Source organism: Onychomys torridus, chromosome 8 (genome assembly GCF_903995425.1).
Source record: "Onychomys torridus chromosome 8, mOncTor1.1, whole genome shotgun sequence".
Lineage (NCBI taxonomy): Eukaryota > Metazoa > Chordata > Mammalia > Rodentia > Cricetidae > Onychomys > Onychomys torridus.
The window spans coordinates 46267580-46281513 of record NC_050450.1 but is presented as its reverse complement, the minus strand read 5'-3'; the positions used below and the strand labels follow the sequence as shown (position 1 = coordinate 46281513).

Sequence of the window (13934 nt, the reverse complement as noted above, 5' to 3'; positions counted from 1 at the left end):
TGTGGACACAATGTGGCCAGCTGCTCTGTACTCCTGCTTTGATGACTTTCAGGTACGATGGGCTGTACTGTCAAACGACGAGGCAAACATAAACCCTTCCTGGAACAAGTGACATGAGAGCAGGTGTGCTGGGATGTGACACTGTAGTGGTTGGAAGTCGGCGAGTATTTAGTGTCCTGAAAGAAGTGGAGGGCACAGGGCTGAGACAGTTAAAGGTTGGCATGACAGAAAGAGAGGTGAGAGAATGGTCCAAGCGTCTGGCTTGTAGAGTTAGGGGTGGCTGAAGAAGTTCACATCCAATAGGAGACTGATAATGCGCAAAGTGGGAGGGGCCATGACTAGACATGCCGCCATTGACGGCATTGGGGGCAGTGTTGGGTACTTAGAATTCTTCCTTTCAGCACTTGGTGAATTCAATTTCCAGTGCTACAGAGTTCATTCCCCTCTCTTTACACTCGGAGGAGAGGTCAGAGACAAGGTCTCTATCTATGCTTTCAGACAATGGACAAAAGCAAGATCCCCCCATTCCCCCAGGGATGCACCACTTCCCAAGACAGGGAAGAAGAAGAGAGGGCAAAGAGAGATGGGAAAACCAAGAGGCCACTAAGAGGAACAATATCTATCATAGGTGCAAAGATAACTGTGTTTCAACATGAAATCCTGTACAGTCAGTAAAAGGAAATTTCTCCTATATTGGGATCCCAGATAGTTCAGTTAATAAAATTAAACAAAAGGTACAAAGCAAAATCCATTATGGTGTTTCCTGAGGGGGGACACCCATCAAGAAAGGGGGACTGTTAACCTCAAGGAACTTGGAATCCATAGCTCAGGTAAGCTCACTTTGGGTAGACGTAGGGTATAGAGCTGGGAGAGGACCTCAGTTGTCTAGTCCTTCTGAGGAAGTAAAATGGTATTTTCCAGGATTTCCCACAGAACTTTCTTGGTTTCCTTAGCAACTTCACCAAGCACATGTTTCTGTTGTGTGTGTCTGTGACGGCGAGAGAAAAAACAGCAAATGGCGGAGTAAAGACCTGTAATGATATATTGAGTTCTAGAAGGAAACAGCTGAGACACAGTCCAGCCGTCTTGTTGGTCTCTCTGTCTAACTTGGGATGGCTTGGCATCCCTGGAGCAGTCATCTGGCTGTCTCATATCCAGAGCCCCCTGGAGGAGAGATATGTCATCCACAACAAATTTGTTTTGGAAGAATTGCTGATACTGTACCAGATCACCTGTATTAAATTTTTCATTACCTTCTAGATTATCCTCATCTATGCTTCTATTAAAGAATTCTACTTTCTCATTAATAGTGTTCTCGCAGATTTGGAAAAGGGTTCCTAAGAGACCCTCAAATTTGATGCGGGGGATGTCTTTTTTCAGTGTTATTCTGAGATTCTGGAAGTCATGTGATGAAGGCTCAAAGCTGGATACCAGAAATATGGGGGGCACCTTCACATACTCCTTCTGGAGGTTCTCACGGATACTCTCCTGGATATTCTGCAGAAGCTGGGATTCTGAGTGGGCACTTGTACCAAGGTCCCTGTCTAGCTTTGTCCAGACAACATAGAACCTCTTTCTCAATCTCTGCATGGCTTTGGCCAGCTTCACATGGTTGGAACTGAACTGCTCAGAAGCGATGATGATGATAAGGTCATATTTGTCAAATTCCATCTCCTCCAGGTAGTTCCCCATGCTCTGGGCTGTGACCCCAGTGCCAGGCAGGTCCCACAGGTCCACATTGGGAAATATGGAAGAGAAGTAACAGGCTGGTTTCTGGGTGGTCCTCACCACCCCAGTGGGAGCTGAATCCTCCTCCTCATGTCCAATGAGCCTAAGGGCATTGATGAAGGATGACATGCCATTGCCAGAGTCCCCAGTCACAGCAATTTTCACTGTGCTTCTGGATACTTCCTGATGGATATCTTTGACTATGGAGACCACTTCTCCCAACTTTCCATCTTTCACAGCGGTCTCAATATTCTTGACTACTTCTACAGATAAAATACTGCTGTTTTTGTCAATGGGTAGAGCATTAGAGAAGCATGTAAATTGTTTATCCTCAACAGACCCAACTGCCTCTTCCATGTTGGTGAGCAAAGGAGCAACCTGTAGATACATTAGGAAGGGCGTTAGGAGGGCTGTGAACACAGGCACCCACAGGAAAACACTGTTCCTTGTCCAGGCTTTCAGATCCACAGCCAATCAACATCAAGACCTGCTGCTTACAGACAGAACTAGCTGAGCCCTCCTGTGCATGAGCACATTCTTGGAGTGCAAGGATAGTTCTGTAGCTGTTACTGCAACACTGAACCCCAGAGCTAAGCACTGCAATGTCAGGCAGTTCTCTTGCTGGGTGCAAATGTCCATACCCACCCCTTCCTGGTTGCCAGGACCACGGAGGAAGTGCATACCGAGCAGGGAACAGCTTGTGCCGGCCCTCTGCCTGGAGGACCTCCAAGTCTTCACTCATCCTTGTGTGTCAGTGGCAGGTCATCCCTGGTGCACTCTGAAAAGTGCTTTCCTCCCCCATGGCATTCAGAAGTCGAGGCGTAATGGACACACTGCTACACATCAGGTTCAGCAGCAAAGCCTCGAGGTTTCCAAATCATCTCATCTGGGTCTGGAGAGACCGCTCAGTGGATAAGAGCACTGGCTGAGGACCTGGGCTTGGTTCCCAAACCCACCGGGTGGCTCATAACCACCTGTGACTACAGTTCCACAAATTCCAAAACCCTCTTCTGGACTCCAAGATAAGCTGTATGCACATGTGCACATACAGAGACTCAGGCACATATACACATGAATTTAAATCTTTAAAAATAACAATAATTCCATCAATTTTCAAACAGCATGTGGGTTGTCTGTTATCACTGCAGCCATTCTTATTAACAGACAGATTGAAATTCTTCCGTGAACAGGTTTCTTTCTTAACGTTTTTTATTAGCACATATACTTTTTGTTTGTTTTTGTTTTGAGACACGGTTTCTCTGTGTAGCCCAGGCTGACCTGGAACTTGCTCTGTAGACCAGGCTGGCCTTGCACTCAGATCTGCCTACTTCTAACTCCATAATGCTGTGATTAAAGGCATGCAGCACCACCACACTCAGCACTGTTCGTATACATTAATGATATAATACTGGGTTTTATTATGATATTTGCACACATGAACATCATGTGTTTTATTATAATCACCCCCACCTGTTCACTTTTCTAGTCCTCCCCCTGTCCCCAGTGATGTCTGTCCTTCCCCAGCCTGTCCCCCTTCTACTTTCATGCTTGCTTTTGGTTTTGGGTTTTTTTTTTTTTCTTCTGAGGCCCAGTGAGTCTCATATGAGGGTTTACAAAAGCAGGAGTGAGAATTGGCTTACAGCAGCATGTGCATCTTCTCAGTGGCTAGGGTCTGAAGAAAATGTCCCCCCTTCCTTCATCAACTATTTACTGTGTGTGAATCCTCAGGGAGGGGTGGGGTCTCACCATACCCTCCCCTTTCCATAACAGGATGTCAACAGGCCCAGCCCTGTGGTGATCTTGTACAAGTAACCACAGCTGCAATGGGTTCAAAGGCACCACCGCTAAGCTAGTCCAGAAGTCAACATTTCACACACACACACACACACACACACACACACACACACACACACACGAGCATGCTCTCTACAGTTTTTACATACTTCCCATGTCCTCTTCTAAGCTATTCCTTGAGCCATGGGGGCACTGATACAGAGATACAGATGACCCACTTAGGATGGGGCATTCAATCATGTTTCTGTACTTGACTAATTCCTTGCCATGACACTGAAAGTATTTTGTGGGGCAGGATTGGGAAACATAATTTTCCAATATCAAGGATGGAGGGTGTGGGGGTTGGAGAGATGGCTCAGGGGTTAAGAGCACTTATTGCCCTTCCATAGGATGTGGGTTCCATTCCCAGCATCTATATCAAGTGACTCACAGCCTCCTGTAACTCCAATTCCAGAGGATCTGACACCCTCTTCTGGATTCCTGAGGCACTGTACAAATATGCCTATACTCCACACAGACACACATATGCACATGATTAAAAATGATAAAAAGCTGGACATGATGGTGCATGTCTTTAATCCCAGCACTGAGAGGCAGAGGCAGTAGAGTATCTGCGATTTCTAGGCCAAACAGTGAGGACTACATAGTACGACACTTTCTCAAAAAAAAAGAAAGAAAGAAAGAAAGGAAGGAAGAAAGGAAAGAAAGGAAGGAAGGAAGGAAGGAAGGAAGGAAGAAAGAAAGAAAGAAAGAAAGAAAGAAAGAAAGAAAGAAAGAAAGAAAGAAAAATTAAATAAATACTTTTTAAAAGATGGAAGATATGGAATGCATAAACCCATACTCGGCACAGGAATTGCCTAGAGTGTTGGCCTTCTGGAGTGGACACTGGGATTTATCAGTGTGAGGACAGGACTCCAACCATTTCACAGGACCACACCAAATCTTGAGATGCAAGACAGCAGTATATACCTTAACCACTGTATTGAGATAAAGGCACTGGATTGGACAGGCGTGTACAATTCCACAGTTAGGAGTGATTGATGGGACTCTTCCCCTTGAAATTTTATTTTCCTGTTTTGTGTGTATAAAAGACTAAAAGCATTTGAAACTCAGCACCATATATTTAGGAAATTTCCTGTGAGTCTCACGTAGCTTTTCTGTCCTTTAAGAGGCTCCCTGCCAGCCAGGTGGTGGCAGCACAAGCCTTTAATCCCAGCACTGAGCAAGGGAGGCAGAGGCAGGCAAATCTCTCAAATCTCTGTGAGTTCTTAGGCCAGCCTGGACTACAGAGTGAGTTCCAGGATAGCCAGGACTACACAGAGAAACCCTGTGTGTGTGTGGGGAGAGAGAGAGAGAGAGAGAGAGAGAGAGAGAGAGAGAGAGAGAGAGAGAGAAAAGAAGAAGAAGAAGAAGAAGAAGAAGAAGAAGAAGAAGAAGAAGAAGAGGAGGAGGAGGAGGAGGAGGAGGAGGAGGAGGGGAGGGGAGGGGAGGGGGAGGGGGGGGGGAGGGGGAGGAGGAGGAAGAGAGGACAGGAGAAGAGAAGAGAAAAAAGAAAAGAAAAGAAAAGAAAAGAAAAAATCTCTCTGCCAGATTTACTCCTGGGTCCCATGAAATAACTAGAATATGCCCAGATGTGCACCCGGAAATCCAGGGCTCTTGTCTGTGGAAGGTGCTTCTCAGGCACCCTTAAGTCTTTTGGTACTGGTGTGTTCTCCAGACTCCCAGTGGGAGCATCCTCTGTCTCTCTTGCTCATCTCCTGGGATGGGCTCTCCTGCCTGCAGCACAGCACTGCTCCCCACACACCTCTGTCCATCATCAGCCTGAGGGGCTGGCTTCAGTCTCCACATGGAAAGAGTAGGCTGACACCTTCTCCTGAGCCGCCAAAGCTGCTGGTTCAGTGAATTGTGGGCAGCTTTGCAACCCCCTGGCTTTCTGCAGATTCCTGGAGTGGCTGCTTTTCCCAACCCTGTGACAAAATGCCCAGAGGAGTCCCCGTGGAGCTGTTCCCGTGGACAGCTCTAGGAACCGTGGTTCAAACAGTGAAGGGCTTTGCCGAGAGTGAACCCACGAGGCTTCAGCCTGCAGTTCAAGTAGCCCACCCTTCCCTATCTGAGGGCCCTGTTCAATTTATACCTCTGGTGTCTCTGGTTCACTCCTGGGCACATGGGTCAGAGATCCATGTGGGGGATAAGGAACAGGCCCTCCTGGCCTCTGAAGGGAGCCCGACAAGCAAATTCACTGGAGAGGGACAGCCAGGCCTGTGAGGAGAATCAGACCCTGTGAGCCATGACTCAGGAATCTCCTAACATACTCACAGGAGGAGGTGTACTTCATAGAAGCCAGGGCATGCTCTCACACAAATGCATGCATGTATGAATGCACAGGTTCACACACACACAAACACACACACACAACTGAAAGAGAGGTTGTGCCCTATGGTTCACATAGGCTACATGTGATTCTGCTGGAATCAGTTGACTTGTATTCTATTTATTTATTTATTTATTTATTTATTTACTTACTTACTTACTTACTTACTTACTTATTTACTTATTTATTTATATTTTAGATATAATCTCTCTACAGAGCCCTGGCTTCCCCAGAACACACTATGTAGATCAGGCTGGCCTCGAACTCACAGAGATCCATCTACCTCTGCCTCCTGAGTGCTGGAACTAAAGGCATGTGCAACAATACCCAGAGACTTGTGTTTTATTACACTTATTCCAACTGCAAATTTTACTAAAAAGTTCCTGATGACCCATGAATATTTCATGACTTAAGGAAAACAAAATAAAAACTATGGGTAATAGAGGGTGCAAGATGCTCAAAGCCCCTGGGAGGGTCAATTTCAGTTGCGTGCTTGATTGGATTGAAAACACCTGAGACATTAGTGAGGCCCAAGTTTAAGTATATCCCTGAGGGAGTTTTCAGAGAGGGTTACCCGAGGGAGTAAGACTCACCTTGGATGTAGACATCGCCATGACAGATTGGGGTCCGGAACTGGGTAAAAAGACAAAGGGATGAAATGAAGTTGAGCTCCAGCATGCACCTCTCTCTGTGTCCAGACTGTGGATACCTGAGATCAGCTGACTCCAGCCCCTATGGTCACACCTTCCCCACCCTGCTGGGCAGCATCCTCTCTAACAGCAGCCACATAAGCCTTCCTCCCTTAAGCTGCTTCCTGTCAAGTGGGTTGTCAGAGCTGAGGATCCTAGTGAAGACTGACCTTTTCCATATGAGAAAATGGCATCATGAAACCTGACACTTTAAAAAAATATTTCCGTTATTGCATTTATTTATTTATATGTGTCGAAGGTGTGTCGGGCACGGCAAATGCACACGTAGACCGCAGAGGACAACCTGTGGGAGTCAGTTCTTCCCTTCTCTCATGAGGGTCCTTGGGATCAATCTCAGGTCATTAGGCTTGGGAGCAATCACTTCTACCCACTAAGCCAGCTCACTGGCCCACAACCCATTATTTTATGCAATTACTATAGAGTAATAAAGAGTGTACCTTTTAAAATGTAAATCGCAGTCTCATATCAGTTGTGCTGGTCTACAACTCCCTGTGTAACCTTGACCTGAACCTTCTGCCCCCACTTGCCAAGAGCTGTGCTGACAAGTGTGAGCCACCTCACCCAGCCTGAGCCTCCATCAAAGTGGCTGGCAGAGGTGAGGGAACCAGCCTAGACTAGTTATGGTTCTGAGCTGTCCAGGGCTTTTGTGAACATAGATCCTATCGCATCCTCAACCCCTACTTTGTTCCTACCCTCTTCACCATTAGGTCCACCCCATGTGATCCACCCCATGGTCCTCAGGAACAGCCTTGGACCCTGCATGCACTCTCTGGGAAGATATTATTTAAAGTGTGCAACACGAATACGCACTCCGATGATCCATGAAGGATTGAGCTAGTACCTGTGGTGTGTCAGTTTCTCTATTGCAGGTGAAATACTTGAACTGGTTTTTGCCTTGTTTTGATTTTTTTTGGTTGTTTGTTTTCAAGGGACCAGTGAGATGGCTTAGCAAGTAAACATACTTGGCACCAAGTCTGACAACACAAGTTCAATTGCAGAAAGAATCAGCCCTACAGATCATCCCCTGATCTCCACATACACACAGACACAGACACACAAAGACACACACTATATAAATAATTTTTAAAATAACTGAACTGAATTATATAATATAATATATATATATATATATGGTTTGCTTAGGACCTCACTCTTTCTGTGTGCTCTGAAAAAAGAACCAATGTGTTTACATGATCCTGGGACATTCCAATATTGTCAATGGGAAGTTCTGATGCTGGACTCTGGCCAGTGGCTGAGAGACTGAGCGAAACCCCATCTGCTTTTTCTAAACTAGGCCTCATCAGAAGAACCACAATCCAGGGATATGCAGGTCAGAAAGGGGCACATTGCCTCTCTACTGGTGGGTTGGAAGGACTCTTTTCAGCCAAAACAGGAGGGACTGTGTGGTCCTGAAGAAGATCAGGGCAGGTGCCTGATGCATGCAATCCCTTAGAGGAACACCAGACTCCAGACTCTCCTGCCCTGAGCAGGTTTACATGCCAAGCTGCACTTAGGAGCCCCTCACCTACCTGCTCAGAAGCTTTATAAAACTGGAATCCAGGCCCAGGATGTTCAGGAGGAGACAGTCAAGGTGTGAAGGGCTGGGGTCCTCCTGGGAAGAGCTCTAGAGGAAGGGAGCAGCTGAAGGGAAGCCTGAGCTCCTGGGCTTTCTCAGACCCTGCTCCACTCCACTCTGGACTGGGCTCCACTCCTCACTTGTAGGCAGGAGCCCTGCCTGCCAACCCCGAGGGGAGGGGCCTGCTTCCAGAGTGGCTTTCAGTTTCCAGTTCCTGGAAATGGCTGGTTTTCAGGATTCAGCTGCACCAGGTCCATACTCTCCTTGGGGGTTGGGGCAGTGGTGTCAGAGGGCCAGGCTTGGGGTGGGAAGTCTGCCCAGGAACAGTGCCATCCAATTGCAGTCAGAGCCTCCTTGTGTGACCCTGCTGCCTCCCTTCCTGGAGCCCCCTTCCTGCTCAGATGATGGCACTTAACCCCTTCAGACTCTGGAAGCACCAGCACTTACAGAGCTGCAGATCCTTCATAAGACTGCTCCTCACAACCGCTGTGCCTGCTCAGTAGTTCACTGGCTCCCTCCTACCCCACTCAGCTCAGACATAGGACTCTTTCCACCAGGGAGGCCCCTCTAACCTACCCTAAGTCAGTCTTACCCTAATCCAGAATCTCCAGAGCTCCAGAGACTCAGTACCTGGCTCACACTTGCTCTAATCACATGATAATAGGCAATGTCTTTCTTCAGAAACGATACCCTGGGTTCTTGATGACCCTGAGAATAGAGGAATGGAAGGAACTATTGAGCCTCTGTCCATATTTTATACCATGGCCAGAACAAGTTTGGAGTTGTCAGGGCAAGGCAGTATGAACTGATAAATGCCAGCTCCAGAGGGTATTCTGTGGACCATGGGTCGTATGGCTACCTTCTCACAGTCCCTGGCTTCTTTTTCCCTCTCAGTCTCTGGGCTGTGCTCAATCAAGCTCTGTGTCTTGCTGTTCCAACAGATGGAGAAGTGCTTCCCACAGCCACACAACCTCATCCTCCCCTCCAGGCCTCAGCCTGGGGTGGCCTCCATGAGACAGCCGGGCTGTCCCAGGACTCTGTTAGCAACTCCCCGGATGCCTAGTTCTCCTTCCCAGAAAAGAACAGCCCCTGGGGCACCCAGCCCAGAACTTTAGGGCCTGTGATCTCATGCTACTGCAGGTCAGCAACTCCTACCTCACACCAACATGAATAGTTCACCTTGTGTATGTGTCTTAGACCCAGAGGAGGTCAACTGAGTCTCCAGGAAATATTAAAAGCAGAGGCTCCAGGCTCTGCCATGATTGCTACTGCCTGTGAGATCCTAAAGAGCCCTTTAACCTCTCCACAGATCTCATGTCTTCATTCTAATCTGGGAGCAGAGATGGGCATGACCACACCCCTGGGGATACTTCATGGAAATCTTATTAATTTATACAACTAATATGTGTTAAAAAATTAGGGAGGCGATTTACCTTAGGTGGCAATGAACTTAGCTAACATGCACAGGTCACAGGTTCCATCCCCAGCAGCACATAAAACTTGGTCTGAACCAACCATGGTAGTGCATGCCTTTAGTCCTAGAACTCTGGAGGCTGAGGTAGGCAAGTCTCTGTGAGTTCCAGGACAGCCTGGTCTACATAGCCAGGGCTATATAGAAGGCCTTATCGCAAAACAACAACAATAACAACAAAATCCAAAATCCATTGAGGAGGGGACTGCATGTTGCTCATCTCAGCACACAGGTGGAGGTAGAGAAGTAAAAGGATCTGGAGTTCAAGGCCATCTATGACTACATAGTTGGAAGCCAACCTGGGATACAAGAGACCCTAGTGTACGTACACACACACACACACACACACACACACACACACACACACACATCTCTACTTGGGGGCTGATGTAGCTGGAGAAATTGCTCAGCAGTGAGGGCACTTATTTGCTCTTCCAGAGAACATGAGTTCAGTTCTTAGCAATCATGTCAGGCAGCTGACAACTGCCTGTAACTCCAGATGGCCTCTGAAGTCACCCATACACACGTGGCATCCACAAAGATATGTGCATAAATAAGTACATCTCTTTAAAAAAAAAAAAAATCCATGTAGGGCATTTGCAGCCCAGAAAAGGGGCAGGACAGGAGGGTGACAGACAGAAAGCAAACAGAAGGACACAGAGTGACGCGGCCGTTTATTTTCTGCTGCTTCGCGGAGACGCTGCAGATGTCAATACAGAGTTAGGAAACCCTGTGTGACCCAACAGCTGAGGGACAGAGTTAGAAAGGGACCAAGTATGCTTTGTGCGTTGATATTAGGCAACAGTGAGGGATGGCCAGAGATCCTCCCGGAGAAGTCACCTCAGTCCAGGGAGTGCTGCAGCTCTCTTCCCAGGCAGCCTAGACCTGAAGTAGGGCTGTACCTGTCCCTGAACCCCAGGGCACATCTGGAGGACCCATCTTTGCTCCTCCATGTGACTATGGACATGAAGCGAGGGCTGGGATCACAGGGTGGGTTAAGCGTCCCCTGCCTTGTCCTGGGACACACTGGACTCAGATTTCTCAGTACTCTCACTGACTCAAGCCACAATAGTCTGTGACTCGATGGCACTCTCTTCAGGAAAAATTGAGAAAATCAGAAGACAATGTCCACAGAACTGGAGGGATGGCGCAGGGTTAATGTCATTTACTGCTCTTCCAGAAGACTAGTGTTCAGTTCCCAGCACCCACAGCAGCCGCTCACAACTGTCTGATCTCTAGCTCTAGGGGGTTCAGCACCTTCTTCTGGCCTCTGTGGGTACCTGCACACACACACACACACACACACACAGAGAGAGAGAGAGAGAGAGAGAGAAGAGAGAGAGAAAGAGAGAGAAAGAGAGAGAGAGTTTTGTTTGTTTGTTTTTTGGTTTTGGTTTTGGTTTTTTGAGAAAGGGTTTCTCTGTGTAGCTTTTGGTGCCTGTCCTGGATCTTGCTCTGTAGACCAGGCTGGCCTCGAACTTGCAGAGGTCCGCCTGAGTTTGCCTCTCGAGTGCTGGGATTAAAGGCATGCACCACTGCCGCCTGGCAAGAGAGGGAGTTTTTAAGTTACTGTCTAAAAGAACAGACCTAACTCATAACAAGCACCAGTACCAGAATTAAACACTAGCAGAGACTCTCAGGACCTCAGTGACAGGGGTATGCGCATGCTCTCTGAATGAGTTTCCTTTCATCAGAATCAGCTCCAGGTACCCATCAGCAACAGGAGAAGAGTGTCTGGTTGACAGGATGCAGGTATGCACATGGGCTGTGGGGCAGAGGTGTCTCCTATCAACCTGGACAGAGTGGAACCTCCTCCAAGAGCACACTTGTCCTCAAGTAGGGGGGTTTAAGAATGTAATTACTTGCCGGGCGGTGGTGGCACACGCCTTTAATCCCAGTACTCGGCAGAGCCAGCCTGGTCTCCAAAGTGAGTTCCAGGAAAGGCGCAAAGCTACACAGAGAAACCCTGTCTCAGAAAAAAAAAAAAAAAAAAAAAAAAAAGAATGTAATTACTGGCTGGATGTGGTGGTACACACCTTTAATCCCAGCACTTGGGAGGCAGAGGCAAGCAGATCTTGTTCAGTTCAAGACCCGCCTGGTCTACATAGTGACTTCCAGGAAAGCCAGGGCAACAGAGAGACCCTGTCTCAATGACAAACAAAAAAGAATGTAATTACCCAGAGACACCTACTTTGCAGATAAACAATGTGTCCTGTAAAGAGCCTTGGGAAGGTGGGAGTCTGGCCCAATTAGCAATATGCTCTCCCTGGCACCCACAAAGCCCAGGATTCCTTCCATTCTTGGTACTGCAAAAACCTGAGCGTGATGGCACAGACATAATTCTGCATTTGAGACGTGGAGGCAGGAGGATCAGAGATCCAAGGTCAGCCTCTGATATATCCTAGGATACATAAGACCCTGCCTCAAAACAGCAGCAGCAGCAGCAGCAGCAAGAAGCAAAGGAACTTTTGAATGCCTCTTACTGAAGAACCTATCTAGCATGGCCTAACTGAAGACACAGGGAAGCAGAGCTGAAATCTATATCCATCCTCTGTGTCTTCCATACTCAAATAGCCAGATGCTGAGTATACTAAGTGTTGGGATCCATTCCAGAGTAGCCAGGAGCCTTTCTCGGAGTAAATTTTTAAACACAAAGTGCTTGGTTGACATACTTAGGTTAATAAGAACAGTGAGCCAGGCAGGGCATGGTAGCACATGCCTTTAATACCAGCACTCAGGAGGCAGAGGCAGGCAGATCTCTGAGTTCGAGGCTAGCCTGGTCTACAAAGCAAGTTTCAGGACAGCCAGGGCTGCTACACAGAGAAACCCTATCTCTGGGGAAAAAATAAAAATTAAAAATTAAAAATAGCCTGAAGTGGAACTACAGGAGCCAAACATCGAGGAGAAGTCATTTAAAGACTTTGCCAGAACTAGGACTTTGATGATGAGGTCTTTGTTTCTTTTGGCAGATGGTGATGTGTGCTGAAATTTATGACCTGAATGGTACTTCCATCATGGAATCAGTTGTGCTAAGGCCTGGGGGCATGTTACAGCCTTCACCCACATACAACTCTCTCTCTCTCTCTCTCTCTCTCTCTCTCTCTCTCTCTCTCTCTCTCTCACACACACACACACACACACACACACACACACACACACACACACACACACAGAGGTGTGGCCTAGTGGGAGATAATTAGGTCACAGGTAATAGTGCCATTGCTTTAGGAAGATATAAATCATGTTCTGGATTCAGCTATTTCCCTTAAGAATGGGCCTTTGAAAGAAAAAAGGAGCCCGGACCCTGGATCTCTTGTGCTCTGGTCTCTTCCACAGGGGTTCCTGCCATTGTGATGACCTCACCAGAGGTCAACTTGATGGGCCCCCACTGGGAACTCTCAGACTCCAGGACTATGAGTTAATAAACCTTATTTCCTTTTATATTGCCTAAACTCAGGTACTTTGTTGCAGCTCCAGAAAATATACGAAGACTTTGATGTCTAGGCCTTGAGGAACCCACTCTTCCCTGTCCTGGCACAGGACTCAACACCCTTGGTGGTCTTGAAAACTGGTCACATGTTTAACCAGATACGAAGACATCTTCAGCAGGCCATTGATAGGGCTCAGCAGGAAAAGGTGCTTGCCACCAACCTGATGACCTGACTTCAGTCCCAAGAACCTACAAGGGAGAAGGAGAAAATGGACTCCGCAGCTGCCATATGCATTCAACTATACACATGCAGTCAAACAGGCACACACACACACACACAGCCCCAACACCCAGATTGTAAGGGACAGTTTCCACCTCCCTCTGCACCCCCCAAATTTGTGAGTCCCATTCTTAGCCATTGAGTCACCACCAGGGGTATCTAGGGAAAGATCAAATAAGAATAAAATTATTAATGAAGGCAACTTTAATGGTGTAGGAGGGAGACCATTGATTCAAACATGCATGACAATGAAAACGGAAAGCATAAAAGTTATGTGCTGAACCAGGAAAGTGAGGCTGATTATCTTGGTGGATACTTGTTCTCTGAAGGAAGATGATAATAGATTTGAGTGTGGGAAGATGAACGATTTTCTTAATTCCTCTAACAATATTAAGCCTTATGACAATCTGTGGCTGTAGTTTTTGATTTCTAGTGGATAGCTAGGTTCTTAAGCCAAAAGAAGAGCCTGAGGCAGCCTGGATTTGATTTGAAGGTAAGCCAGACCCTCCCCAGTGGACTTCAGGAGAGAGGGTCTTGACCTTCAGGACTCTCCTCCAGATGATACTCTCTCGTT

General features: G+C 47.3%; 1 protein-coding gene across 2 annotated transcripts; it reads right to left on the bottom strand.

Annotated features, from left to right (window-relative positions):
- Positions 1 to 672: 672 nt before the first annotated feature.
- Positions 673 to 8272, bottom strand: LOC118589518 (immunity-related GTPase family M protein 1-like). 2 transcript variants are annotated; one of them, XM_036196869.1, is made up of 3 exons: positions 8133 to 8272; positions 6487 to 6526; positions 673 to 2106 (listed from the first exon to the last, which is right to left on the bottom strand). In XM_036196869.1, the coding sequence occupies exons 2-3, from the start codon at positions 6505 to 6507 to the stop codon at positions 886 to 888; spliced, it is 1242 nt and encodes a 413-aa protein (XP_036052762.1). In that variant the 5' UTR covers positions 6508 to 6526; positions 8133 to 8272; the 3' UTR covers positions 673 to 885. The 2 variants fall into 2 exon arrangements, with proteins under 2 accessions (XP_036052762.1, XP_036052763.1); XM_036196870.1 differs by lacking the exon at positions 8133 to 8272 and adding an exon at positions 5657 to 5781.
- Positions 8273 to 13934: the final 5662 nt, after the last annotated feature.

Bases quoted from the DNA above. Each gene is read 5' to 3' on its own strand.
- LOC118589518 (XM_036196869.1), bottom strand. From the start codon at position 6,507: ATGGCGATGTCTACATCCAAG. The intron at 2,107-6,486 runs GTGAGTCTTACT...ATGTATCTACAG, and splicing joins TGGCGATGTCTACATCCAAG to GTTGCTCCTTTGCTCACCAA.